The sequence below is a fragment of the Protopterus annectens genome, chromosome 6.part0 (assembly GCF_019279795.1).
Source record: "Protopterus annectens isolate FY-2018-M chromosome 6.part0, PAN1.0, whole genome shotgun sequence".
NCBI lineage: Eukaryota > Metazoa > Chordata > Ceratodontiformes > Protopteridae > Protopterus > Protopterus annectens.
The window spans coordinates 1,625,594,156-1,625,620,760 of NC_056737.1; the positions used below are offsets into that span (position 1 = coordinate 1,625,594,156).

At 40.0% G+C, this 26,605-nt stretch overlaps 1 protein-coding gene across 1 annotated transcript in view; it reads left to right on the forward strand.

Moving 5' to 3' along the window:
* Positions 1–26,605, forward strand: part of DNAH7 (dynein axonemal heavy chain 7) — a 4,771,155-nt gene that overhangs the window by 1,983,354 nt on the left and 2,761,196 nt on the right. The window contains exon 19 of the mRNA XM_044073696.1: positions 6,319–6,531. Within this exon, the coding sequence (XP_043929631.1) occupies positions 6,319–6,531 (213 nt within the window). The remainder of the gene's footprint in view (positions 1–6,318; positions 6,532–26,605) is intronic.

Here is a 26,605-nt window from a genome sequence, read left to right on the forward strand (position 1 = left end):
TATCTAGAGGACAACATTCTGCAGCACAGCAACTAACACAGGTTTGTTGCCAGAGTGAGCTTGAGTACAGATAGATGTGGTGGTCTGTCTGATCTTCACAAGGTCTTTGACTAGGCCCTACAAAGGCAACTGCTACAAAAATTGGAATGATTTTGGTGTAGGATCTCGACTAAGGATTGCTGCATACATTAACGAGTTGTGGTGATTGGAACAGTGTCAGGAATAAGGAAAGTCATTAAAGGAGTACCGCATGGTTTTGTCCTAAGTCTGGTGCTCTTGTTGTGCATGCTTCAGACATATCTGGTACAAAAATGAATGGAGTCATCCTTTTTACTGCTGACACAGCCTTGGGTGCAGTGGTGGAGGATGGGGCAATAAAATTTAAGGAATGATTTGGAAAGACTGACAAAGAGAGCTAAAAAGTGTCAGTTCAGATTCAATGTAGACTAATACAGAGTACTTACACTCGAGTTACAGCATCCCTGATATGAAGTTTGAGAAGAGGGTATAGAATTGATGGCATCAGTGAAGGGAAAGGATCTGGCGCTGTTGATCACATCAGGATGAGAGCGAGAGTAGCGGTGACAACAAAAACAAAATGTTGGGGTATACTGACAGGGAGATAAACTCTAGAGAAAAGAAGGAATGCTTCTGCTCTATTAGTTTCTGCCAGACCCCACACCCTGAGCACTGTGTACAGTTTTTGAGACAGTACACTGAGAATAACATCAGGCTGCTAGGAGTCCAGAAGAAAGACACCAGGAGGATGCATGGAATGAAAGTGATAGGATAAACACCAGGCATTAGAGCAACTAAAACTCTCCTCACTAGACACCAGAAAAGATGGGTAGGGCATGATAAGGATGCACAAGACCATGTCAGGGTGATGAGAAAGAGTTATCATGGACAGAAACAACAGATTGGGAGGAGGATGGTACAGGTAACAAATTGTGGGGACCAACTAGTCTTAAACCTGCAAAAAGTGCCTCTATTGGGATTTTTGGAATGGGTGCTATAGAGTTAAATCACTGAGCTGTTTAAGGTGCACGTGACAGTAGGGGAACAGATGGAGTAAGATGGGAAGAAAGGAATGAACAGGAAGTAGAATGCTAATGTTTTTAAAAGCTTCCTGCCATCAAGCAAATGTAGTGCATATATGTGTGTGTGTGTTTGTGAGTGTGTGCAAAATGGTATCAGTCTGACTTTAGGCAGCAAGTAATTTGAGAGGGAATGGTTATATTAACATAAGGAATAATGGAACAATATACAAGTGATAAAAGAGTATGGATATATAGGTGTGGCACACACCTCTCAACTGTCCAGATTTTCACAGAATGTCCATTTTTTGTCTCATATTTTTAATCTGGTCCTCATAAAATTTGTGGTTTTCTAACAAATCACCGGGGATTAAAGTTCATAAATAATAACCATTTTAATTTTAAATGTCATATCCTTCAGATAATGCATGCTAAAGCAAAGCCTGTTATTCTAGCAACTTTCTAAGTTTTATGAGCAGTATTTAAAATCTGTCCCTAATTGTGGGCCTTTATATCTCCATTATTTTTAGCTTTGAGCAGTTGTTTTGCTCTAAAAGATTGAGAGGTAGAAGTATGATGTGGCATTAACATCCTTCAACCAAGATCATGGAAAATGAAGGCGGAATGATAGAAATAAAAGAATGCCAAAGCAATAAGTGTGGTTAAGGGCTTCACTAAGTGCATCAACAATCTTCAGCAGACATGAGTTTTTTTTTCTCCTAAGAAAGCAGCCCTGTAAGTGGTTTAAGCAGCCTAGAATGGATGCTAGGATTTATGAAATCATGCACTGCACATTTGCAGATTGCCTGACTACATTTCTAGTTTTAGTTACAGTGAGAGAATTAAATATGTTGACTGCAACATGTATACAGAAATTGCTTGAGGTCTGCAGCATGATACTCGGACTTGTAGAAATGATGGCATCAGAGAAGAGAAAGGTTTTTGGGTTATTAATCACACTTAGAGTAACAGTGACAAAAAATCTGAATCTTGGTGTACTGTCAGTCAGAGAAACTCTGGAAAAAAAATGTTTCCATCTTAATGTAAATGTGCCCTGGAGTATTCTGAAATGTAAGACACGAGGGGAAAATTGTAAGGTTTGTGATAGGTACAGTCTGCCTCAGGACATGGAAATTATTGCACTAGTAGTTTGTGTAAGGGAATTAAGAAAAAATGACAGGTTTGAGTATACCAACATGTCAGATATTTATTACATATTTGGAAGATACAGAACCATAGACAATTGTACCATCTAACAGAGTAGAAAGCAAAAATAGATAGCCATTTAATTGGACTTGGTGAGTTCAGTCCATGTTTAATGCATCAGTCAGAGTTATGTTGGTTTGACAATGTGGCCTAGATGTTCCTGTGTGTCCAGGGGTGGTTTTAAAGTGTTATCATGAATAAAAACAGATGTGGGATCAAACAGGGGAGCAATAAAGTCATAACAAAGGGTTTAAAATATGATTTTAATCTTTTTCTTCAGTACCTATTTCACCCCGTCTAACTTGTCTGTCTGGTCTGTATTGTTTGCAAAGAATGATGGATACGTTGGCAATGGATTGTCTTGTTATAACATTTCAGAATCACAGAATCAACCAAGTTAGACATCTCTCTAAGAATCTTTCGGATTTTTTTCTGTATTTGGTGACCCATGTACCACATCTCTTTTTAACAAGATCAAGACAACCATTATTCCTTGTAGCTATGAATAAGTGTTGCAACTTAAACGATGTGTGATTAAGTAAAACTAAAAAGGTCTACAACCTTGGGAGGATGCAAGCTCAAAACAGGGACACTCTCAAGGTCATTAAAAACACATTTTTCCAGGGAGCAAGGCCCCCTGCTCTGTTCTATACGTGACAACTGCCCACCCCAAAATGTTATATTTATCAAATGTGAAGTCATACAAACTTGGAGAAAATGGAAGTGAGGAAACATAAAACTACCTTTCCTCTTCTCCAAGTCCAGAGAACAACAAACAGAGGCACTCCTTGCAACCTAGCTGCTACCAGTGTATCGAAATGCTGTCAAAAGAGAACAGATTATCTTCCTACTTGAATGGTTGAGTACATGGCAAAGCAGGATACAGAAAACAGTAGGTTTTCTGTTGCTTTTAATTGATGCTTTCATGTTCCATTAAATTAAGAACTTGTAGATGGCTCTGAGTTTCGCTATACTCCATTCCTGGTTGATGTTTTGTTCATCTTAAATCAGGCCAGGATATTATTTAGTACCCTTAGTGTCATTACCAGAGTTTAATCTTGACCTGTCATGCAAGTAGGCATTGCTGTAGACTATCTCTAATTTACTATTCCAATGAAATTATATTTCTGAATAGAACAATAATGTTTTCTACCATCCTCTTAATAAGCCCTTTCCTTGTGCAGTCAGATCAAACTATCACAGCATTTGCACACTTATAATCTCTTGAATATAGGTTTCAGGTGAATTTAACAGTTTGAATGATATATTCATATGCCTCATTTGCTGTCAATGTTCTGAAATTATAGCGAGATTACACATCACTGTATAGTAATGCTGAATGTTCAACTGTGTGTAAAGCTATACATGCTTTATATAATTTGTTATATAGATGTGTTTGAGATTAATATGTCTAAATGCCATACAGTATATGTAATGTGCAGATCAACTGCTACGTTATATGGTTCTGAGTGTTATGTAGTACATTTTTACTATTAACTCATGCGATATATGTGATGTGGATCTTTTCTACACGGGCATCCACTGAAAAGAGTCTTTGCTCAGTTGGACTTTCTTAGCAAACAAAAGTAAATAAATAAATATACAGACAGCAATAGTTAAGGGACCATGTTTTATGGGCCTTAAAAGTGAGGCAGTTGAACTTGGGCTAGCCACCTGGTGGTGTAAAACCTTGACTCAAGATGATTGTCATTACTGAAGTGACACCTTGACCCCGTGTGCAAAATGGGAAAAGAGGTTGAGGATGGATGGATGGAAAAGTGTGGCAGTTGTTACTGACGAAACACAAAGTGCTACTTTCCTTTGTAAAGTGGCACTCCTGGAATTCTTCACCGAATATCTGCTAATGAATGAATGGTTTCCCAAATGTTGGTATCCAATCTGTGCATTCTTTGAAGTATTCTGGTAATTTTATCCTTGCTTAGTGCATTTACCACTCATTCATGACATGAGCAATTCAAACACAACTTTTGAATAAGCAAAAAGTGAAAAAACAACCTTGAGCAAAAGACAGCCACTGGAAAACCAACCTTCACTTCACTTGAATGCCTTTGTATATCCAGGGCTTAATGAAACCCTAAATATTAACTGTGTTTTAAAATTAAGGCACATAGAGGGTTGATGTTTTCCTTTTGGGTGTGCTCTTTTAATTGGAGGTTTTAATTGACATAATTGAGTGTTATTAAGTAATTAGCAAAATGCTTTATAATGTATGTTTTTTTATGTAACATTCAGTTCTGATCAATTCCCTCTAAGCTTTTGGATGAAAGCGCTTAACTAGTACATTTTACTGTGTTTTTACATTTGGTCATTACATTAAAGGTTGTTTTTTCCAGTGTCTGTCTTTGGCTCAAGGCTGTTTTTTTACGTTTTGCTGATTTGTGCTGTTATGTCGTGTGGACAACTTTTGAATAAATTGCTGTATTTAGGAAGTGATGTTCAGGTTGATTTTCTTTAAGGGATACTTTCATGCATTATTTAATGATTAAGTCACAAATGATCTTCCTTCTTACATTCATAGTCTGTGAGTGAAATACCCTCTCTGTATATGTCTAAACCTCTGAGAAGTGTACCAATAGACAAAAAAGTGTCTGAACTGAGCATTTCAGCTACAGACTCAGTCTCGTCAGTCTGAAGTAAAGGGTGTATGAGACTGAACAGCTACAGAACCAAATACATTAGTTATCTGTATGTTTATATTTCAGTATCCATCCCATAACATGATGACTAACTTGCTGTATATTCTACCAGAGAAACGATGCAACTATTTTGTATGTTTTCAACAGTTCATCTGCATTTTTAGTAGCAGTCATATATGGAGTTCACTTCTTCATTTCAGTCTGTACTGTGTGTGTGTGTGTGTGTGTGTGTGTGTGTATGTCGAGTGAGCACCTGTGTCTGTCTGAGATGGATGGGAAATAATATTATTCAGGTATTCTGCTTGGTTCCTTTTCTTTCCTGGTGGTATTAAGGGATCATATTAGCTGTATTCAGTTGAACGCATATAGAATTCATTATTTAAGCAATAATCAATGAATGGGTGTAGATATCACATGATTTGCCCATGATTGAAGTGGTTTTGCCTTATGATCAGAGTCAACCTTGGGTAAATCCTATGATACCCACACCCACTTGTGGATTATTACTATTATACAATAGCATTATTTAAGAAAGAAATTGCTTACTTTTCTTAAATTATGAGATTGAAAATGGGAACTGTTACATTCTTCTTCCCTCTAGCTTGCAAAGTGAAGTACTGCAGATGTTTGGTATGTATGTCTACACACTTACACAGTACATCACTTCGGTACATGTGATAGAATGGGGAAGGCAGCATTTCTGTATATTATATTCCTCTCTTTTGTTTTCCTCCTTCTCCCTTCTGTTGGGTTATGTTTTGGCTGTTTTACTCAAAAACACTGAGAGAAATTGTCATGGAACATAAAAATATTTGAAGGGATAGGGCAGAAATATGAGTGAAGTCAGGAACATTCTGCATATCTGTTAACAGGTATGGTTATGGTATTTCCAGTAAGCATACTTGTCAGCTGTTTAGACGATTTCTGTTTTTCATCATATTTTGTTCTATGCATCATCAAGTTTGCCTCAAAAATGGTCAGACTTTTTTTTTGCATTGGTATATGTTCAATTTACAGTGGACATGCTGACTGGGCTGTCCAATCAGCAAGTACATTTTGAATAAAAATTAGCCTTTATTGAATAGTTCTGGAAAGACAACATTACACTCTCTTTGCATGATGTAAACTAAGGGACATTTGTTATCTGGAGAGGCTGGGTGAAGATGTACAGAGCACATTGACCAACATATGTCAAAAATCAAACAGCAACAGCAGTATGTTTGCTCAGAATAACTAGATTATTGCCTATAGGTCTGTTTATTAAAAGAAAGTTCTAATATACAATAGGAGCATATACAGTACATTTTTTATTAAAACAATTGTGCAGGTGAAACTAGAAGTCAAACTGAAAAATAGAAGGGTTGTTTTTTATGCAAGATTATTTGCACTTCATTGTTCTATTTTTTATTATTTGCTAGGCACTTGAGGATTACCTGCAACAGAACAATACTCAGATTGATGATATTGTCACCCTAGTGCGTGGGCAGCTTACTAAACAGAACAGAGTTACCCTTGGGGCACTGGTTGTGCTTGATGTTCATGCAAGGGATGTCCTTGCAACTCTGGTGCAGAAAAAAGTTGGTGATGAAAATGACTTTGAGTGGTTAAGTCAGCTGAGATATTACTGGGAGGTAAGTGTCCTCTGTATGTAATTATGTGGTTGTTTACTTACAGTAATTGAATAGTTAGGAAATTATTATTTGTATATTAGTTGTTGATTTATTCATTCTCTGTAAGGTGTCATGCTTATTATATTGTAGATCATGTCCATATCTGACATTTAAAATTGCAAGAACTATATAGCAGAACTTTCAAAACAGATTAGTCTCATGCTGTTTATAGTTAATATTATTTTTATATTTATTTCCATTATTATCTCACAAGTCCTTTGACAGGCTTTCCGTCCATGTGAAGCTATATTTGTTTATTGCCTAATTTAAGCGCAGCCAAGACCACTGGATGGGGAATTGGAAATTTACACCAGGCCTGGCACCCATGTCCCCTTATGGACAGAGGTAGCTTAAAAATGCCTGTCCCCCAATGTCCTATTTGGATATAGGATGTCATTATTCTTTCAGGAAAATTTGATTAGGCTTACAAAGTCCCACCTCCAGGTTGTTAGGCTTGTAACAATCTATGAATGTGTGACTGAAATTAACAGCTACTGTAATTGCACATTTTTTGTAAAAACTCCACTGACCTGCAATATGCAACTAATAATATTAACACTTGAAAGTGTTCCATAATAATTGAGATATCCATGACATATTTATATTCTCGGGACAAACATGAAAGATAATTTTGATAGGTATGAGCTACGAAAATATAGACCAAAGGAAGGGTAATGGAGTTTGATTATAGATTCTATCCTGAAATTAATGGAGAAAAGCTGATGGAACACCAATATCTTTCAATTAGCAATACTTAAAAAATAATATTGAACCTTGTTAAAGGACTTTGTGTCAGTTGTACTACTTCATATACTGCGAGTTAGAGGTTAGAGGTATCCTCAAGAATATTCTTAACCTATTACTAAAATCAGGATCTAAGCAAACGGTTTGTTTACTAAAGAGCAATTCTATTTTTATACAACTGCTTATAAAACATCGTACAGTGAGTTCAGATTTGCGTAGAAAAGATCCAGTGTGAGAAAAACTTATATAGGTTTGGAATAATTATATTATTGTATAAAAAACTGTGAGCTGTAAAATTGGCATGTAGGTCGGTTAACTTTCATATTTATATTGATTATTAGAGCTATAGTGCTACAGATGTAAAATGACCCTTCCAGATGCACTTCCCATATAGCTGCTGCACTGTTTTTTATCCTTGGAATGTATCATTGGAATGATTATGAGGTACTGGACTCTCTGAAAAAGCTGCTCTATTGAAGACATGACTGTTTTATTCAAAAGTATTATTTCAATGGGATTGTAAATTATAGATAGGTTACAGCGACACCTATTTATATGGTAGGTCAAGATTAACAATGTCCCCTAAGGTAATGACACCAAGGGTACTAAATAAGATCCTGTCTTAATTTTATCTACATGTCAAAAGGTCACTCATTGTCTGTTATTCTATCTGCATTTTACGGTATTTTCATTTCCTGCCTGGTTAACAATGAACTTATAGGTAAGAGAAGAGCAAGAAGCACTCCAAACCATCCCAGTTAATTAATACCACCCCTTTCCCATAATGTAATCTGCAGGTCTTCCAGTCCAGATCTTCTTTGCTGCTCAAAGTGGTCACACCAGTTCCTAGATGGCCTCAGGCTACCGTCAGAGATTTTATACTTTTCTTCAGGCCTGAAGTGACAAATGAATCATAATTTCTCCCATTCGTGTTAATTTTTTACCATCATTCACTGTTCGAATTATTTTTTTCTCCAAAAAAAATCATACATTTTCATATCAGAATACCAGAAAGCCATACCTCTCAAACATTTTGTGAAGTGCTACAGTTTCATACTTAAAAACATTACATGGCTCCACTTTGACTGCAAACTTCTCCAAATTCCACTCTTTCATTAGCCAAGTTTTATAGCCAATGAGAGATCATTTTCGTAGAGTCAGTTGCAGTCAAAGGCTGACTAATGATAGATCAGATTTCAAGCTTTTATTTTTTTGAGCAACTCCTAGTTGGATAACACTAACAAAGGACTGCTGGCAGTTTTTCTGTTGTTGTTCGCCTCCTCCTTTTCTGCTCAGAACCTAGCGAAGATTTACAACAGTTACGTAATACATCAGTCGGCTACTGTGCTGGACAGAAGTTGAATGAGAAAGGATAGCTGGTCATTTCTAGGTCTGCAAGTAAGAGAGGTCATCTCAACTGTGCTTTATTTTTGCCTCATATTTTTGCACTGTCCCTAGTGAAATATTTATAACGAAATGAGAAATAAGACAAAAAAATGTATTGATAAAGATAAAAAAGACTTCTACTATAACCCACCAGCTGCCCTAAAATCATATCCAAAAAAATTCTGTAATGCCATAAACCAAATACTTCATACTGGTAATCCTGCTTCATCTAATCCCTCTCCTGACAAGTCTCCCAAAAAAACTGTTAACACCTTCTATGCCTGTTTCATTCAGTCAATAGCCAAATTTTTCAATCTTAATCTAAAATACTCCAGTAACAATGTTCCAAATTGCTTGGAACCTCCACCCACAGCTAACTCTGCAAACTCTTTTTTCCTTAAAGCACTGCTTACATCAAAACCCTTCTTTACAAACTAAAACCATGCTCTGTTTCTGTTGACCGTATCCCATCTTACTTTCTTCAGATTGCTGCTCCCTCTTTTGCTTTGCCAGTATCTATTTTAATCAACAGTTCCATCTCTGAAGCTAAAGTACCTGCTATCTGGAAACAATTCTACACCATACCTATTCACAAAGGTGGCAATTCCACAGAACTCTCAAACTTCAGACCAATAGCTATCCTCTCCCCTCTGTCTAAAGTCTTAGAAAAATGTATACATACACAAGTAATGCAATATCTTATACAGGGCACACTCCTCACTCCCACTCAGCACGGTTTCCGACCCAAACGTAGTACCACTATAGCTCTACTTTCCTTTCTCAACACCATTTCTATAGCTAGAGATAATCATAACCTTACCTCATGCTTATTCCTTGACCAATCAAAAGCCTTTGATACTGCTACTGAATAAACTCTCTGATCTCAACTTCTGTACTACAACAATAGCATGGTTCTCCAGCTATCGCACTGACCAACAGCAATCAGTAAGATGGCACTCCACACTATCATCTCCCCTTCCAGTGAAAATGGGTGTTCCCTAAAGATCCATCCTTAGACCAGTACTTTGCAATATCTTCAGAAACTCACTCTACTCCTCTTGTCCACAATCCTCATTAGTCCAATATGCAGATGACTCCATAGTTATCACCATTGCTAACTCACCCTCTGAACTTCTAACAGCTACCCAGTCTTCTTTCAACTCTGTTGAAACATGGCTCACCAGTAATCAGCTCATCCCTAATCCCCCCAAAAAACTTCTTACTTTTCTCCCCAAAACTGTTACTCATATCAAATCTACTTTTCAAATAAAACCACTAACTCACACTCTCATAGTTGCTGACTCTAGTACTAAACTCCTTGGTGTAACCATTGATGATCAGCTAAAATTCAACCTCCATATAAATAACTTTATCAGGAAAACCAATCAAAGACTAGGACTTCTCTACAGAAATAAAAAATTCCTAACCCCTGAATTTAGAACCACAGTAACACATGCTTATCTTTTGCCATGCCTAACATACTGCTCCCAAATACTCACAAATCTTAACTCCATCTTACTTAGCAAACTTGAATCAACCTATCACAAAATAGCCAGATTTGCTGCCCAACAAACCTACAAATCTCACCACTGTATCTCTCTCAAACATCTAAACTGGCTCAAACTACCACACCTCCTACTCCTCTCTCAGCTCCAAATTATACACTCCATTATTTATTCACCATCCTACTGTCCAGCACTAGGCACCATAATCTCCCACTATGTCCCATCCAGACTACTCAGGAGCTCCACCCTAGACCTTTTACAAATTTACAAACCCAAGTCCAAAATAGGAGCCATTACATACAGCTACCATCCCTGTATTGCTTGGAACAAACTCCCACAAGAAGTTAGATCACTTTCACATCCTAAACAAAGTATTCAAACTAGCCACTAAAGAGTACTTAAAAAGTCACTGGATTTGTACCTGTTCAAAGCCTTCTTGAATATACCTTCACTGAATAACAAACGTAACTTCCTCTCTCTTACCATCATTTCTTCTCCTCTATACCAAAACATTTGCAACTTAAACTAGTCTACTTCATAATTTTTTACCTAACACTATCTCCTTTCCTTCTGCTGTAGTATTCTTCATAACATTTTTATAGATAATTGTAACTGCATATATATAACTGTTCTAAAAGTTTTATTATGAATGATTATAATGTTAACTGTGTTTGTAATGGTTATATTTTTTGTAACTATGTTTTTGAGCTTTTCTCCCCGGGCTTCTGCTGAAAAAGGGCTTTTGCTCAGTCAAACAATCCTGGTTAACAAATGTAAAATAAATAAATAAATAAAATAAATAAATATTGTAAATTAGTGAGAAATACAGGTAGTCCTTAATGCCAGACATTAGAGTTTCACACTTATTATTATGAAAAGACAAGTTTTTATTTTATTTATTTATTTTATTTTATTTTTGTTCATTGTGTTTGTCCAACCTGGTTTAGTCAAAACTCCCATTTTTAGTAGAGGCTCAAGGAGAAAAGCTCCAACATATTACAAACATTTTTTAAACAGACATTCAGTAATATATATATATATGGACAGTAAATAATAAAAAATGGAACCATAAAAAAAAATATATATATATATATATATATATATATATATATATATATATATATATATATATATATATATACACACCCAGACTTGTCTTTTAGTCTGCTAAGTTCAAGCTGCCTGATAGTTTGAGGGTGTGGAATATATAAATATATATAGATAGCTGCACCCTCCCACACACAAACACACACACACACACACACACACACACACACACCCCTTTCTAATTATACCAACTCCACAATTGCACAACATCAGGAAAGTGGCAAATTCCTAGTTGTGATCCTAGGGGCAGATCTAATCTTTGGTAAACTGGGAGCCAGTTTGTTTTTTGTACAGCAGTGTTCATTTCGTGGGCAGTGTATAATAGGTCTACATATTTTGTTTTTTAATATTTGAATAGTGTTGGTGTTTTTGGTAGAAACTGCTGATATATGAGGGAGGCTAAATTGGATTTGAGAGAGTAGGATTCCTTTTCCTGTTGCAGATCTGATGGAGTGTGAGAGAAAATAGGATAATGTTCATCATATTGATTAGTACTGCAGTAGCCTTAGCTATATGTGTTCTATCCTGTCAAGGATATAACAGCCAACCAACTTCCAAAGCTTCAGGGCATATTCCACACCCTCAAACTATCAAGCAGCTTGAACTTAGCAGACTAAAAGACAAGTCTGGGTGTAAAGCCCTTCAGAGCTTTACTGCCGCCAAATAGTATGCTCGTCTGAGGCTTTCAAGGATCAACTGTTGGCATGTGCTTTCCTTTGCTGGACAGATAAGTTTCCTTTGGGGGGAAAAACATCCATTTCCTTCATTTTATTGATGTTTTATTACTTTCCTCTTCAGGAAAGTTATTTTAAAGCTAGGAGTGTTGTGTTTTAATTGACTGTCTCAAGACTGTAATGTACTTTTAACAGGGGCGGCTCATCCTATCGGACTGCCGGACTGTAGAACCTAGAAAAAAACAAAAAAAAATCTGTTAAACAAAAAATTTACGACTGCCTTACCGGCAGTCCGGATAGGGACAAACAGGTACCCAGCAATCATTGCTGTGAGATACCAGGATTCTGTGCGTTGACAACCGCACCACACAGAGGAGCTCCGGACTGCTTCAGCCGCAGTCAGAGCCAATGAGAGGACTGAGCTGCTCTCGCAGGACTTGCAAGACTTTTTCAGTGCGTGGGCTTCAGTCACAGAATTTTGGTAGGTGAAGGAGCATGCAGGAGTACTGGGTCACTGATCGTTTGGGCTGATGGATTTACTAGGTCACTGAAGGATTACTGCAGTACCAGGTCGGATTTAGTCGCTGGTAGGAGCTGATCGGCGTGTGTGTCGCTGATCGTTCATTGGGCTGGTAGGAGCTGATCGGTGTGTGTGTCGCTGATCGTTCATTGGGCTGGTAGGAGCTGATCGGTGTGTGTGTCGCTGATCGTTTGTTGGGCTGGTAGGAGCTGATCGGTGTGTGTGGGAGCTGATCGGTGTGTGTGTCGCTGATCATTCGTTGGGCTGGTAGGAGCTGATCGGTGTGTGTGTCACTGATCATTCGTTGGGCTGGTAGGAGCTGATCGGTGTGTGTGTGTGTGTGTGTGTGTGTGTGTGTGTGTGTGTGTGTGTGTGTGTGTGTGTGTGTGTGTGTGTGTGTAATGCCCCAGTTACTATATACTGGTGGCTAGAGAGAACAAATGGTGGTGGGTAGAGATACCCAGGCTTGAACCCTGTACCTTGTATGCAGGTGTTAAGGACCTGAATTCCCTACCCACCACCATTTATAAAAAAAATTGCAGATTTTTGCCTCATATTTGATCTGATCTGTTCCTCATATCTGTGGTTTCTAAATGTTGCAATGCTTGATATTTGATGGTGCAGTGGTAGTATTGTTGCTTCACAGCTGCAGGTTCTCAGGTTTGATTCTTTGCTGGGGTGCCTTCTGTGTGGGGTCTGCATCTTCTCCCTGTGTTTGTGTGGGTTTGCTTTTGTGTCCTATGTTACTTACAAAGACATGTCTGCATTATTTCTTCCAGGGCCTCTGCTGAAAATTGTTTTTTTGTTCCAAGTCAGATTGTCCTGATTAACAAATGTTAAATAAAATTGACAGGCATTTGAATTTCAGACTTCAGGTTTCTGAATGTTTAATTCTGTACATATTTGATGGTGCAGTGGTAGACTTGTTGCCTCACAGCTATAGGTTTTCTGGTTTGATTCTTGGCTGGGGTGCCTTCTGTGTGGAGTCTGAATCTCATCCCTGTGTTTGTGTGGATTTGCTCTGGTGTCCTGCCATTTTACAAAGACATGTGTCTGCAGTATTTCTCCCTGGGCCTATGCTGAAAATTGTTTTTGTTCCGTCAGAAGTAGAATTCACAGGGATTTGTATTTCAGACTTCATATTCTTCAGAAAATACATAGTAACACAACCTTCTATTCTAGCAGTTTTGTAAGTTTATAAGATGAATATTTGAAATTTGTCCTTATTTTTGGGACTGTATTACCCCATTATTGGCTTTGTCCAGGTTTTTGTGCTAAGGTTGACAGCTATAGCAAGAACTGAATTCATTGAATATCTTTTGAGGGCTGTATTCCCTCATTACTGAGTTTGTCCAGGTGTTTTGTGCTAAGAGGTTGACAGCTATGGTGAGAACTGAATTCATTAAATGATAGCCATTTAAGTTTCAGTCTTCCTCTCGTTCACAAAGCAGCTGATTTGGCGTAGTGGTATGTTGCTCTGACTCTTTTGCACAGGGACCTTGGCAGTAAAATGTATGGTGGTAACACAGCATTTTATTCTAGCAACTTTCCAAGATTATACAAGCAATGTTTAATGTGTCCCTGGTTTTTGGGCTTTTAACCCCCCCCCCCAATAAATTTGACTTTTTCCAGATTTCTTGTGTTGCGAAGTTGAGATGCAGTTGAGTATTGAGTAGATTTTACAAGGAGCTGAGAGCTGCAGGGGAAGAGAAGTTTAGTGCTGCTTATGGTAAGTCAGCTTGCATTGTTAATAGCACAACAGGTTGTGTACTTGCTTTTGATGCAGATGGTTGTTGGTTCTACTCCCACAAGGTGTGAATGCTGCCGTACTGAAAAAGTTACGATACTAACTATGAGCCTGTTATCGGTTTGTTATCCATTTCCTATTGCAATATTACTAGCTTATCATTTTTAATGTAATATAGGCAATTTATTCCTCAGAGGCATCAGACACTTTATTTTTCGATGAAACCATGAAATATAAAGATGTTGGCTAGCAGCAACCTCTTCATTAGTTACAGATTTATTTAATGTGGAATTATTTAGATGACTTTTTTACTTCTTCAGAGATTGTGCATATTTACTGATAATGGTGGACTGTAGAATTGTGCATATTTACTAATAATGGTGGACTGTAGAATTGTGCATATTTACTGATAATGGTGGACTGTAGAAGTTTGAGTAGACTTTTATGATGGAAATGTTCTGAACTGGGCAGTTTTGTCATTATGGGTGCATGCATTTTGTTTCATTGTTTACTGGAAAGATGTTCTGAATTTGGCAGTTCTGCCACTGGTAAATGTATTTTCTTTGAATGTGGGTTTCAATGCTGTTTCAATGAATGTAAGTTTCAAGGGCAGAGAAGTTTTAATGCTAGGTTTGTTTAGCAGATGTCTTAGTGTTTGTGCTGTAAAATGCAAAATAAAACTTTCAAATGAAGTCCAAATCATCATATAAGTAAATCAGTATGCACATTAGTGTTTATGGTAAATGGAGTGAAATAGCCAAGTAATGGATCATTGGAATGGCTGCAGGGGGAGGCTCCATTTGACCATGATTTTCTGAGGGGGAAGGGTGGCAAACTTAAAGACTGCCCCATCTGAACTATACCTCCCAAATGTCCAAATTTTCAAAGAATGAATAGATTTTTGCTTCTTATTTTTGGTTTGTTCCTCATAACATTTGTGGTTTTCTGGCAAATCATTTAGGAATTAAGTCACTAAATAATGTCACACTGAGTTTCAGACTTCATAACCTTCAGAAAAATGCATGCTAAAGTAAGACCTGTTGTTCTATCAACTGTCTCAGTTTATACAAGAGCAATTTTTAGTACTGTTTATATGTTCCCCCAATATATTTGGCCTTGTCCAGATTTATTGCATTAACAGGTTGAGAGGTGCATGCAAATAAATTGCTTTATAGAATTAGGCATAGCCAAACCTCTCAACTGTCCTTGATTTTGGCTCAAAATGTTGCTCTTCTCCCTAGTAATCCCTCTGCAAAATAGCAATTTTGGAAGAAAACGTTGAGGGTTTACAATTAAGAAGTAACTGTAATAATCAGAGTTATAGATTACTTTTATTTCAGAAATGCATGTAGATTCTTTTATTTTGTCAGCTGCTCAAGTTAGCAGTACTAATATTAAAGTGTCCCTTCTTTGACAGGTTCCCAGCTGTATTGTGTGGCTATTTTATATTTTTACATCACATTTTTGGTCAATTTCTCATAAAATTGTGTTTTTTTTGGCAAAATTGTGGGAGGTTTTGGCAAATTAGTGACAAATCATTAAAGACTGAAGTTAGAAAATAAGGACAGACATTTGAGTTTCAGATTTCATACCATTCAGAAAATTCATACTAATGCAAGACCTATTCTATTATCTTTCTAAGTTTATAAAAGCAATATTTAAAAATTGTCCTTATTTTTGGGCCTTTGTCCCACTTCTTTGTATGGCTTTGTCTAGATTTCTTGCTCTGAGGTTGAGAGGTATGACAAATGTGTCAGGGCCATCACAGTCAGCCAGAGACATTTCAAATTGTGACATACTTCTTGCACCCCACTCCCCCATGTAGTGACTCTGGATGTGTCGAAGCAAGGCAAGGAGTAGTTATGCAGTGTAAATGTGCAGAGTATCGCCCCCATCCAAGGTAAACACAAGTACTAGTGGCTTTTCATCTGTCCTTGATTTTTGCAGAATGGTCTGGTTTCTGTCATATTTTTTGTACTGTTGATTTATACTTATTACTCAAAGTGCATGTTGCTCTGTGTTTAAGTAGCAATACTTTAATGACCATCAGGTAAGCTTGGCTGATATCGTAAGATGCAAGTAAGCTTTAATAAGCATACTGTTAAAGAATTGCCAACGTTGAAAGCCTTTCTGTTGTTGCCATGTAGAGAATACTTAACTAGATAATGTATAAGCCTTGGGTATTGAAATGCATACGACAGTATTTGTAATAAAGGACAGATTACATTATTTTAAGAAGCTCATTACACTTGGAGACTTCCAGTCATCTCTGCAGGCTTTACCCGTGAACTAAACAGAATGCCAACTGTGTGGTCCATGACCTGTACAGTAATCCTTTTAAGCAATGTATCTTGAGCTTATTTCTTGTTTGCTTTCCATTTTTTACTTTGATCATGTTTTCCCCATGAAACAAGTAGATAGTTGTCAGGCAGCAGGTCTTTTTTTGGATAAGAAACATTTTTACAAGTGGGGGCATCAGACATTTCTACTTTCAGCATGTTACTTGGTACTTTAATAAAGCTGAATATAAATTATAATTAAAACTGCAGTGCAAGAACTGGTTTGAGTTGAGTGCTACTTGATTTTGACTGGCATTCCATTAATGTATTTAAAAAGTAATTTATTTTTTCATGCCTCACAACCTTTTTGTTTCCCAATGCACTAAAATATTTTTATTCTTCTACACTTCATTTTGTCTTAATTGGACTCTCATAATGACGGTTTGGCACCCAGGGCAGTGTATTTAGTTAGTTTTTGTGGTTTTGAGCATAGTTCCTCCCCTTTCTAGTTGGCCACACCCCTTCCCCTTGACCCCACCCATTCAGCTGTCTCCTGCAGCCCCCCTTTGATTTGAAGTCACCAGCCACCACTGACTTTTAAATGGAGCACACTTAGGATCACAGGAGATTACTAGGCTATTGACCTGGAGATCATTTCAAGCCTAGCCATTTCATCCCAATGTAATACCATAGATACTCTAGTCACTACCCAGAGCTGTATTTATTGACTGCCCTTGCATCAGTAGGCTCAGACAGTATTTCAGAATGCCTTGTAAATAGCATGAAACATGACCTGTCGGGGCCTCTGGAATTACTATTTAACTGTAGCCTCCAAACAGGCTTCATGCCTCATGAATAGAGAAATGTAACAGTCATTCCTCTGCACAGTGACGGGCCATCTACAGACCCTGGAAACTACAGACCCATAAGTCTCATGAGTCTTACACGTAAAGCTGTGGAAAGAATTATTATGGAGATGATCAATAGAGATATAGTAAACCTCCAGACACTGGACCCAACCCAGTTTGGTTTCATCAAGGGCAGATCATGTCTACTCAACCTGGCAGATGTCTTTGAGAAGGTCACCAAAGCAGTGGGTGAGGGCAAAATCATTCACACTGCCTACCTGATCTCACCAACTATACTGAAACAGTAGAACTTAAATGGATCTTGAGGCTACAGGCTGATAAACATCCTGGTATTAATGCTTGTGTCTCTCTAAAACCTGTACTGAAAGGGAGGAAATTGGTTTAATGAAGTGATGAATTAACATAGCTGATTGAACATCTAACTGTTGTTAAACTGAGCTGTGATTTTGTGTTTTTATGATCTGAAGAAGCATTGGTTTTACAATGTGAAAGTGCTTATCTGGTTCATTTTTACAAATAAATACATCTGATGTTAATCTTCATTTATTCCTTATGTATGGGATCAGGTTCCGACCTCGGAACCTTGCCGACCTTTTTTCAAGATCGCGTCAGCCACAAACCTCTCGAGCTTTTACCCATCATGCCCTGCTCCCTCAGATTTAGTTTGCCGCATTGCTGTTCAGCCGTGTCCAGTCATTCCTCTCCAGCCAAGTGTATTTTTTAGATAATTTTTCGGTATTTTCTTAAAGATTTGTTAATTTTTTGACTTTATTAAGTAGTTTTTTTCTTATTCTCTATGACCGAAGACGCAGACTATGATGATGGGGAGGGGTCCCCATGTTTACCTTCTGACGAGGTTTCCTTTGGTGACATCCTCGAAATTTTAAAACAGAGAGGTGAATGGAAATCCTCTAACCCTTCCTGAGAGGAGTCTGTGTTCCTGCAGGCTTTTCGCGCCCGACCTCCTGGGTTATCCCACCTGCCGATAAGTTCATCAAATTCATCATGCAGCATGCGTGGAAGGCACCAAACTCTGTGGAAGCTATACCTTGTAGGCTGAACAAAATCCTTCCTCCCCCAGAAGAGTGCCCCCATTGGCTGAAAGGTCTCCCTATAGATGCTGTGGTAGTGGCAGCCGCTACAAAAAATGAACTGGCAGAGGAGAGCCAAACTGTTCACCTGCCAAATAAAGAATCCCGGGCGGTGGATAGATTAGGGAAATGAGTCTTTGCATCATCAACCTTTGCTGTTAGGTCCTTGAACTACCTGGTGCATTTCACAAGGCTGCAGAGAGACTTAGTGTCCCAACTCTCTGAGACTCTGGCCAGAGCAGTTTCTGATGAGGTCCGTGACAAAGTGGTCTCTCAGCGACCCTAGAATCAGTTTCCAATTCCGTGATGTGTTTGATATCCCACGCTACTGAGGGAGTGGCAAGAGCTGTGGGTGCAGGCATAGTCATGAGACGCCATGCCTGGATGCGCATTTGTGATTTTGTGGACCCCTTCAAGGCTTCCATCCTTAACTCCCCTATTGAGACCACTACTTTATTTGCGTCCAAGGTAAAAGATACAAAGACCAGATGTGAACAAGACGGTAAGGCCCTATCTGCCATCGGTGTCCATTTATCTTCTCCTCAGCAGTTCTATTCTAGGAATCAGAAGAGTGGGAAAATGTGGCACAAAAAGTTCCAGGGTCCTTTCCGTGACACTCAGGCCGAGTTTTCCCCCAGAGGCAGAGGGTGGAACTCTAACGGAAGACACCCCTTTCAGGGCAGGGGAGGTTCGTGAAACTGGGGCTCCAGAGGATTTTTATCTGGGCAGCCCTATCAGCGCTCCTAGAGAGCGGCTGATTGCTTTCCTCTGGAAGCATTCGGGAGTCATTTTTCCTTGTACCCTTCTGCCTGGCAAACCATAACCACAGATGTTTGGGTACAAAGGATCATCACCAGAGGATACCATATTCCATTATTATTCACTCCCACCTTACCCAAAAGCTAACCCGACATGCCACCCAGTCAAAGGGAGGCCGCAGCTGTAGAGATTTCAAAGCTGCTTCAAAAAAGAGTCATCCAAACCATCCCACCTCAGACCAGACAGGATCCGGCTTCTACACAAGATTCTTTTTGGTGCCAAAAAAGGCCAGGGACTGGAGACCAGTTCTGGATCTCAGAGCCCTAAACAAATTCGTAAAGACAGAAAAATTCCTGATGGTCACGGTTCAGTCTATTCTTCCACTTTTGGAAAAAGACGATTGGATGTGCTCCATAGATCTTCAAGATGCATACTACCACATAAAGGTGGAAAGGCACTCAAGAAGATATCTTCACTTCTGGGTGGGAGCCAGTCATTACCAGTTCCGATTACTGCCCTTCAGACTCTCTACAGCCCCCAGAGTCTTCACAAAGTGCATGGCAGTAGTCACAGCTCATCTGTGGCTTCAAGGGTTCCAGGTGTTTCCTTACCTAGACGACTGGCTCATTACTGCCCCAACAAGACGTCTACTGGATCAGGCTTTGACTTACACTCTTGGTACTGCTCAGCAGCTCGGAATATCGGTAAACTGGAAGAAGTCACACCTTACTCTGAGTCAGTCATTAGAGTACATTGGAGTGATTCTGGACACAATGACTTGTACAGCCTCCCTACCAGATCACAGAATTCAGAGGATCAAGCAACAGGTTCAGGCAATACTGTCACAAAATCTAGCCTCAGCTCTATTCGTTCTTCAATTGCTGGGATCGATGGCAGCCTCCATCACAATAGTTCCCCTAGCAAGGCTACACATGAGGCTTCTTCAATGGCTTCTTCTTATTCAGTGGTATCCATCCCTGCATCACTTATCTTTTCCGATTCGAATAACCAACATTTGCAAACAGGACTTGCTCTGGTGGATGTCAAACAACCCTCACCAGTGGTCTTTCCCATTCAACGCTCATCAGCCCAACATCACAGTGACCACAGATGCCTCCCTGATGGGGTGGGGGGGACTGTTTCAGGGAAGGACAGTCCAAGGCACTTGGTCACAGATGGAGGCCCATCTGCATATCAATATCCTATAACTGAGGATGGTGCTACTAGCGTTACAAGCATTCCAGTCATTCCTTCCATCAGGGACTATTGCAATTCACTCAGACAACATGGCAGTAGTCTGGTACATCAACAAACAAGGGGGAACCACATCATACCCACTCTGTCAAGAGGCCATAAGAATTTGGCAATGGGGAATAGCCTCCAACTGTTTTATGATAACGATGTACATTCCTGGGAACTCCAACGTGATAGTGGACAAATTGAGCAGATGCATTCTACAGCCTCACGAGTGGTCTCTCAATCCCCTTATGGCAGCGAAGATTTTCGACCAGTGGGGCCAGCCTTGCTGTGATCTGTTTGCATCCCTGTCCAATCAAAAGTGCAGCAACTACTTTTCCCTGATCCCCCCTCGGGGACACTTACCAAGAGATGCTCTAGTCCACAATTGGCCCCCGGGTCTACTATATGCCTATTCTCCAATGCCCCTCATTCATCTGTTCCTCAAGAAAGCACGTCGGTTGAAGAGCAAAGTGATCCTCATTGCCCCATATTGGCCTCGACAAGTTTGGTTTTCATTCCTGTGGCCTTTTTTGTTAGATCGACCATGGATTCTCAATCCAGCTCCAGAGTTAATCTCTTACCCACAGAACCTGGCTCATCTAAACCTATCCAGCCTGAAACTGACAGCTTGGTTTCTCCACTTCCAGTGATTGTCAGGCAGCATGACCTATCTTCCCCTGTGTGTAACATTCTAATTGCCTCTCATAGATCATCCACCAGACTAGTCTACCACAGCAAATGGAAGAGGTTTTCTCTCTGGCTACAAGATAAACAAATGGACCCTTTTTCAGCCCCTGTTCCTATTGTACTAGAATATCTTTCAGACCTTTTTAATTCGGGGGTAGCAGTCTCCACAGTTCGTCTTCATTTGGCTGCAATTTCTACTTTTCATAATGGCTTTCAGGGCTCTTCCTTAATATCACACAGACTTTGTAAGACCTTCCTGAAGGGCGTAGCTCAACTAAAACCTCCATTCAGAGAACCTGTCCAACCTTGGGACCTGGCCTTAGTCCTTCAAGAGTTGACAAATTCTCCTTTTGAGCCTGCATATACCTGTGACCTAAAGTATTTATCATGGAAAATGTTATTCTTAGTTGCTATTACCTCTGCCAGATGTATTTCTGAATTACAAGCCTTGTCTATCAAGCCACCCTACGTTATCTTTCACAAGGACAGAGTTTCATTAAGGACCAATCCGACCTTATTGCCTAAGGTCGTTTCTGAGTTATCTATCAATCAGACTATTAATTTCTCAGTGTTCTTCCCTAATTATTCTAACAGAGGGGGAATATTGCATGCATTCCTTGGATGTACATAGACAAATTTATTTTTACCTAGACAGGATAAATCTAATAGAAAATCTGACCAGCTGTTTTTAGCCTTTTCTGATTCCAGATTGGATTGCCCAGTTTTTAAAGTTACTTTAGCCACTTGGTTGAGAAATTGTATTACCTTAATTTATGACAAGAATGGTATCCCTTTACTGGGCAGAGTAAAGGCCCACTCCACAAGATCAGTGTCAACTTCAGCAGCCTTCCATGCTAGAACATCTGTGAATGACATTTGTGCAGCCACAACCTGGGCTAGGCATCATACTTTAATTGCTCATTACAAATTGGACTCGGCCTCCAGAGGCAGAGCTTCCTTTGGCTCTGTGGTGCTCTGGAATGACCTTCCTTAATGCCACCCAAGGAACGAGGTAGCTGGGGACTCTGTCCCATATGTAAGGAATAAACGAAGATTAACAACATCAGATAAAGAAGTTATGTCTTACCATAACGTTCCATCTGTGTTGTTTTATCTTCAGTTATTCATTATGGCCCACCCGCCTTCCCCCTCCGAAGGTTTCTGGTGGAACTCATTTGTCCTTCTTTTCAGTTGTTAGGTCATGTCTGACCAGAGGTAGCCTCGGCTTCACTTTTCCAACTTGCAAACTAGATCTGAGGTAACAGGGAGAAGGGCACGATGGGTAAAATCTTAGCTCAAGAGGTTTGTGGCTGACGCAAGCTTGAAAAAAGGCAGGCTCGGTTCCGAGGTCGGAACTGGATCCCATACGTAATGAATAAACAAAGATAAAACAACACAGATGGAACATTATGGTAAGACATAACTTCTTTTTTTACTGTGTGAAGTTGTGGTGTTCCTGACAATTTGTTTGCTTTGAATTTTTGGTGTTTATCTGGCAGTTACCTTTATCAGTGGCCTGGACTTGGTTCTTGTGTATGTACCTAACCAGGCATATCCAACAACTGGAACATTCCCAGAGGTTCCTTAACAAAAGAATACGTAGTAAGTAATATGTCCTGTGCAGACCACCTCAAGGCCCTATCCCTGTATTCTGTCTCCTACAGGCTTTTGAGGGGAGATCTATGCCTGGCATACAGGGCATTGACAGACCCCACTCTGATGAACCTCCTGCATATCCACAAAACAAACAGCACCAGAATTACCCATTCTAAAGACTTGAACCTTGCCTGTGATATAAATAGGACCTGCTGGAGAGATAGGTATGTATCCCAGAGACTACCCCGTCTATGGAAGAGGCTCCCCATCCATGTGAAGCAGAGTTCCTCCCTCATCCAATTCAAGTGCAACTTTGACAGTTGGGTGGGAAACACCTGTCTCTAATGGACACAGGCAACCTGTAAATGGTTCATCTCCCAGGCCGATATTTACACTTATGAAGGGTATCAGAACTTGTCAGAGATTTGGGATGCATGGCTAGGCTTAAAAAAAGGCCCTTTTGGTTGTTAGCCTAGTAAATACCTTTGAACCTGTTATACTCAATTATGGGCTTGATTAGTGATAATTTTAGAGGGGTTATAACCTCCTTTGCTCTAGACACAATGCTTTTGCTAATCAAGTGTGCTATGTAGAAAGCCTTCCTTATTACAGTAGACACATGGTAGTCAAAATTAAGGTTGCAATCTACTTGTGATCCCAGATATCTTACCACTTCATAGGTACATAGGGTATTGTTAATTTGATAGTGTGAAGGGACATTGTTTTTACCAAAGGGAATGATGATGCATTTCTTTGTATTCAGTTTGAGACCATGACTAAGACAAGACATCAGTTGTTGGTCTGTGTAAGACCCTCCTGAAGTATACTGACATAATTTGGGATTCAGTAATTGCACACAGTTTGCAGTCGTCCGCAAACTTGGTCAGCCTCTGCCACTTGGTCTTGGCCTGAACTTCTGAGAAGTATATACCAAACAGTAGGGGGCCCAGCACTAACCCTTGTGGCACCCCGCTGGTGACAGGTCTGCTGGTTGATGTAGAGTTACCCACTTTAATAGTGTGTGACTGGTTTGTGAACCAGTTGGCAACCTATCTTACAACAAAGGGGTTTGCATTCAGTTTGCTAAGTTTATCAGTAACACCTGAGTGTGGGATTGTGTCAAAGGCCTTTGTCAGGTTGAGCTATGCTGTGTGCACAGATTTGCCCTGGTCAATGGCCCTGGTTACATTTTTGAAGAAATCCACCAGGTTTAACAATCAGGATCTGCCTTTGACAAAGCCAAATTGGGTCGGCTTCAGGGTTTGGAGGTCGCCAATGTCTTTATTATGAGGTCTATGATAAACATTCCATGGCTTTATAGATGAGGCTGGTCAGACTTATGGGTCTATAATTGCCTGGGTCTGTTGATAAGCAACCTTTGTGGAGGGGATTAACTGTTGCTGTTCAGGAACAAAGCCAGTGGTTAGGCTGCAAATGAATAGGGTACGTAATGGTGGTGCTAGTTCATGTTTTAGTTTGTTTAGAAGGCAGCTTGAGATGCTGTCTGGTCCCATAGAGACTGTGTTTTTTTTGCCTTAGACAAAGCTTTAATGACCTGCTTTTTTTTCTCTCAGTTTAAAAGTAGTGTAATGTAACTGAAAAAATTTTTCTATGGAGAAACTGTATTTATATTTTAGAGGCTGGCATAGTGTTTTAAAGTGCTTCTTACTATATATTTTCCATCACGAAAGTAACTTTTGTAGACTGGTAGCATTTACTGGCAATTGTTACTTGTCTTTCCTGAGAAAGAGGCACCATTGTTGCACTGACCATGGAATAGTGTATCAGTTCCACAGTCAGTCCTTATTCCAGCAACAAAAATAAAAAGTTAAGCAAACAGCCTTTGCCATCTCAGCTGCAAGTGGGTAACTCTGCCTTGGTCATTTGTTGTACCTCACATTATGCATCTTTTACCCTGGATCCCTCTGGTGTAGCACCTACAGTCCTCTATGGGGTTAGTCACATTCTTTGTGGCTGTTGGGATCCCTTCAATGGGCATGGGAGATCCACTCTTGTTGGTCCTGGCAGACAGAACAGGGAAGAATACTCTACTGTTGCAGAATTGTGTGCCTGTCTCTGAGGAAACAGCTGCTGCCATTAGTAACACCAGTGTCCCCATTTTTCCTGTCAGAAAGAAACAAGCATTTATCTACTCCTCAAATTTCTTTGGATAGGAGTAGTTTACTTTGTTTGGCTTAGGGTTTAATTTATGATGTTATGTGATCCTATCTATTACATGATGGGCTACTGGCCACGGGCTGGCTCTCGACTCGGGCTGCTATGCTATGCTGGCGAGGGGCCCTCTTATTAGCTGAGCTATTTCTTATCCCACGATGCACCACCACTAATCCCCGTCTCAAACTTAGCTGGGCTAAGTACTGTTTTATTCAAAGTTTCCTGTCAGGAATTTTGCTAATTTTACCCCAAAAGCTGTTTTAACAGCTATTGTTGTTGTACGAGTGTGTTTGAAAACTTTTGTTGAGTCCATGTGAGGCAGAGCACCTCGCTGACTCTGTTCAAGAGAAATCTAGACCTGTGGATGGGAGATCGTAGGGTTTACCGGGAATCATCTCTGTGTCACTGCTGGACAGAGGCACAACAAACTAATGGGCACAGTATTTTTTCATAAGGGGTGGTATGAAGCCACAAAAATTTGGGCTAGGCTTATAAATGCCTTAGGGCAGATAGCCTAGTATAAACCTATGAACCTATGAACCTATGAAAATTGTGTTTTTGGTTTATTCTTATCTAGTGTCTTTGTTTTTCTAGGAGGTCAAGTACCTGCTTAAGTTAGAGGGTCTTGACCCTCATTTTCAGTGATTGTTGTACTAATTTTGTGTAATTTTCTGACATTGTGTTTTGTCTCTTAGTTTCACTTTCTTTGTGGTAAAATCTTTCACAAACAGCTACCTTAACTTGTTTTCTTAGTGTTAGTCAGCATGTCTAAGGAACACAGACCCTCTGGGTTTAAAAAGTGTGGTTACAAAATATGATAATAACTGACCACAAGCACCTACAGGAGTCAGTCCTCCAGGAGAGGAAGAATAAATTAGTATTAAAAGGACTGATTAAACCCTCCCGAGGAGGCCTTATCTTCCTCTTCCTCTCACCAGTTTGTCAGAACCGACTGCCAAAACTCAACAGACTCTCTTCGCACCGAAAGTCCTCCTCGGCACCGAGGGAAGTTGTGTTGCCGAGTATAGTCGAATCCATTCAGAGCGGGTCCCCTAGTCTATATGGAGCGATGGATGGAAGTCAGGATTCGACCCGACCGATGATGATCATCATCCTCAAGATGTCTGATTGGGACGACGACAGGGTACTCCTAAGACTTTTTCCAGTCTCGTGGTGTTTAAAAAGTTAGTTTCCCCAGCCCATTAGAAGGAGCCGATGGTCCACCCTGTTATTATGGTTCCTCCTCCAACAGCTGGCCTCGGCTTGGCTGTGGAGCTGGTGCGAGTGGGTTTTGGGGTTTTGTGACCCCGCCCGACCACTCCACAACTCGGGAGTTCGTTCTCACTGTTTTTCTTCTTCTCGCCCCGGCGGAGGGGCGCGGGAACTGATTTTTTCGGTCCCAAGCCCCTCTCAAAAAGGCCGCGCTGGGGGTACGCTTCTACCGTTATGGCCATGGAGTGGGACCTTCCCAGGATTCTGGTGGTCCGGCTACCTCCATGGTCTCCCCAGCTCCTTCCAGACTGGGTCTTGGCAGGCAGTCCCCCTGTAGCGGAGCCCCGGGGCCTGGGTTACCCCCCCCCCCCACTGTCCCCCCTCCTGGAGGTCCCTCTGAAGCTTCTCGGAGGAACCCCAGGAAAAGATCATGCAAGAGTCAGAC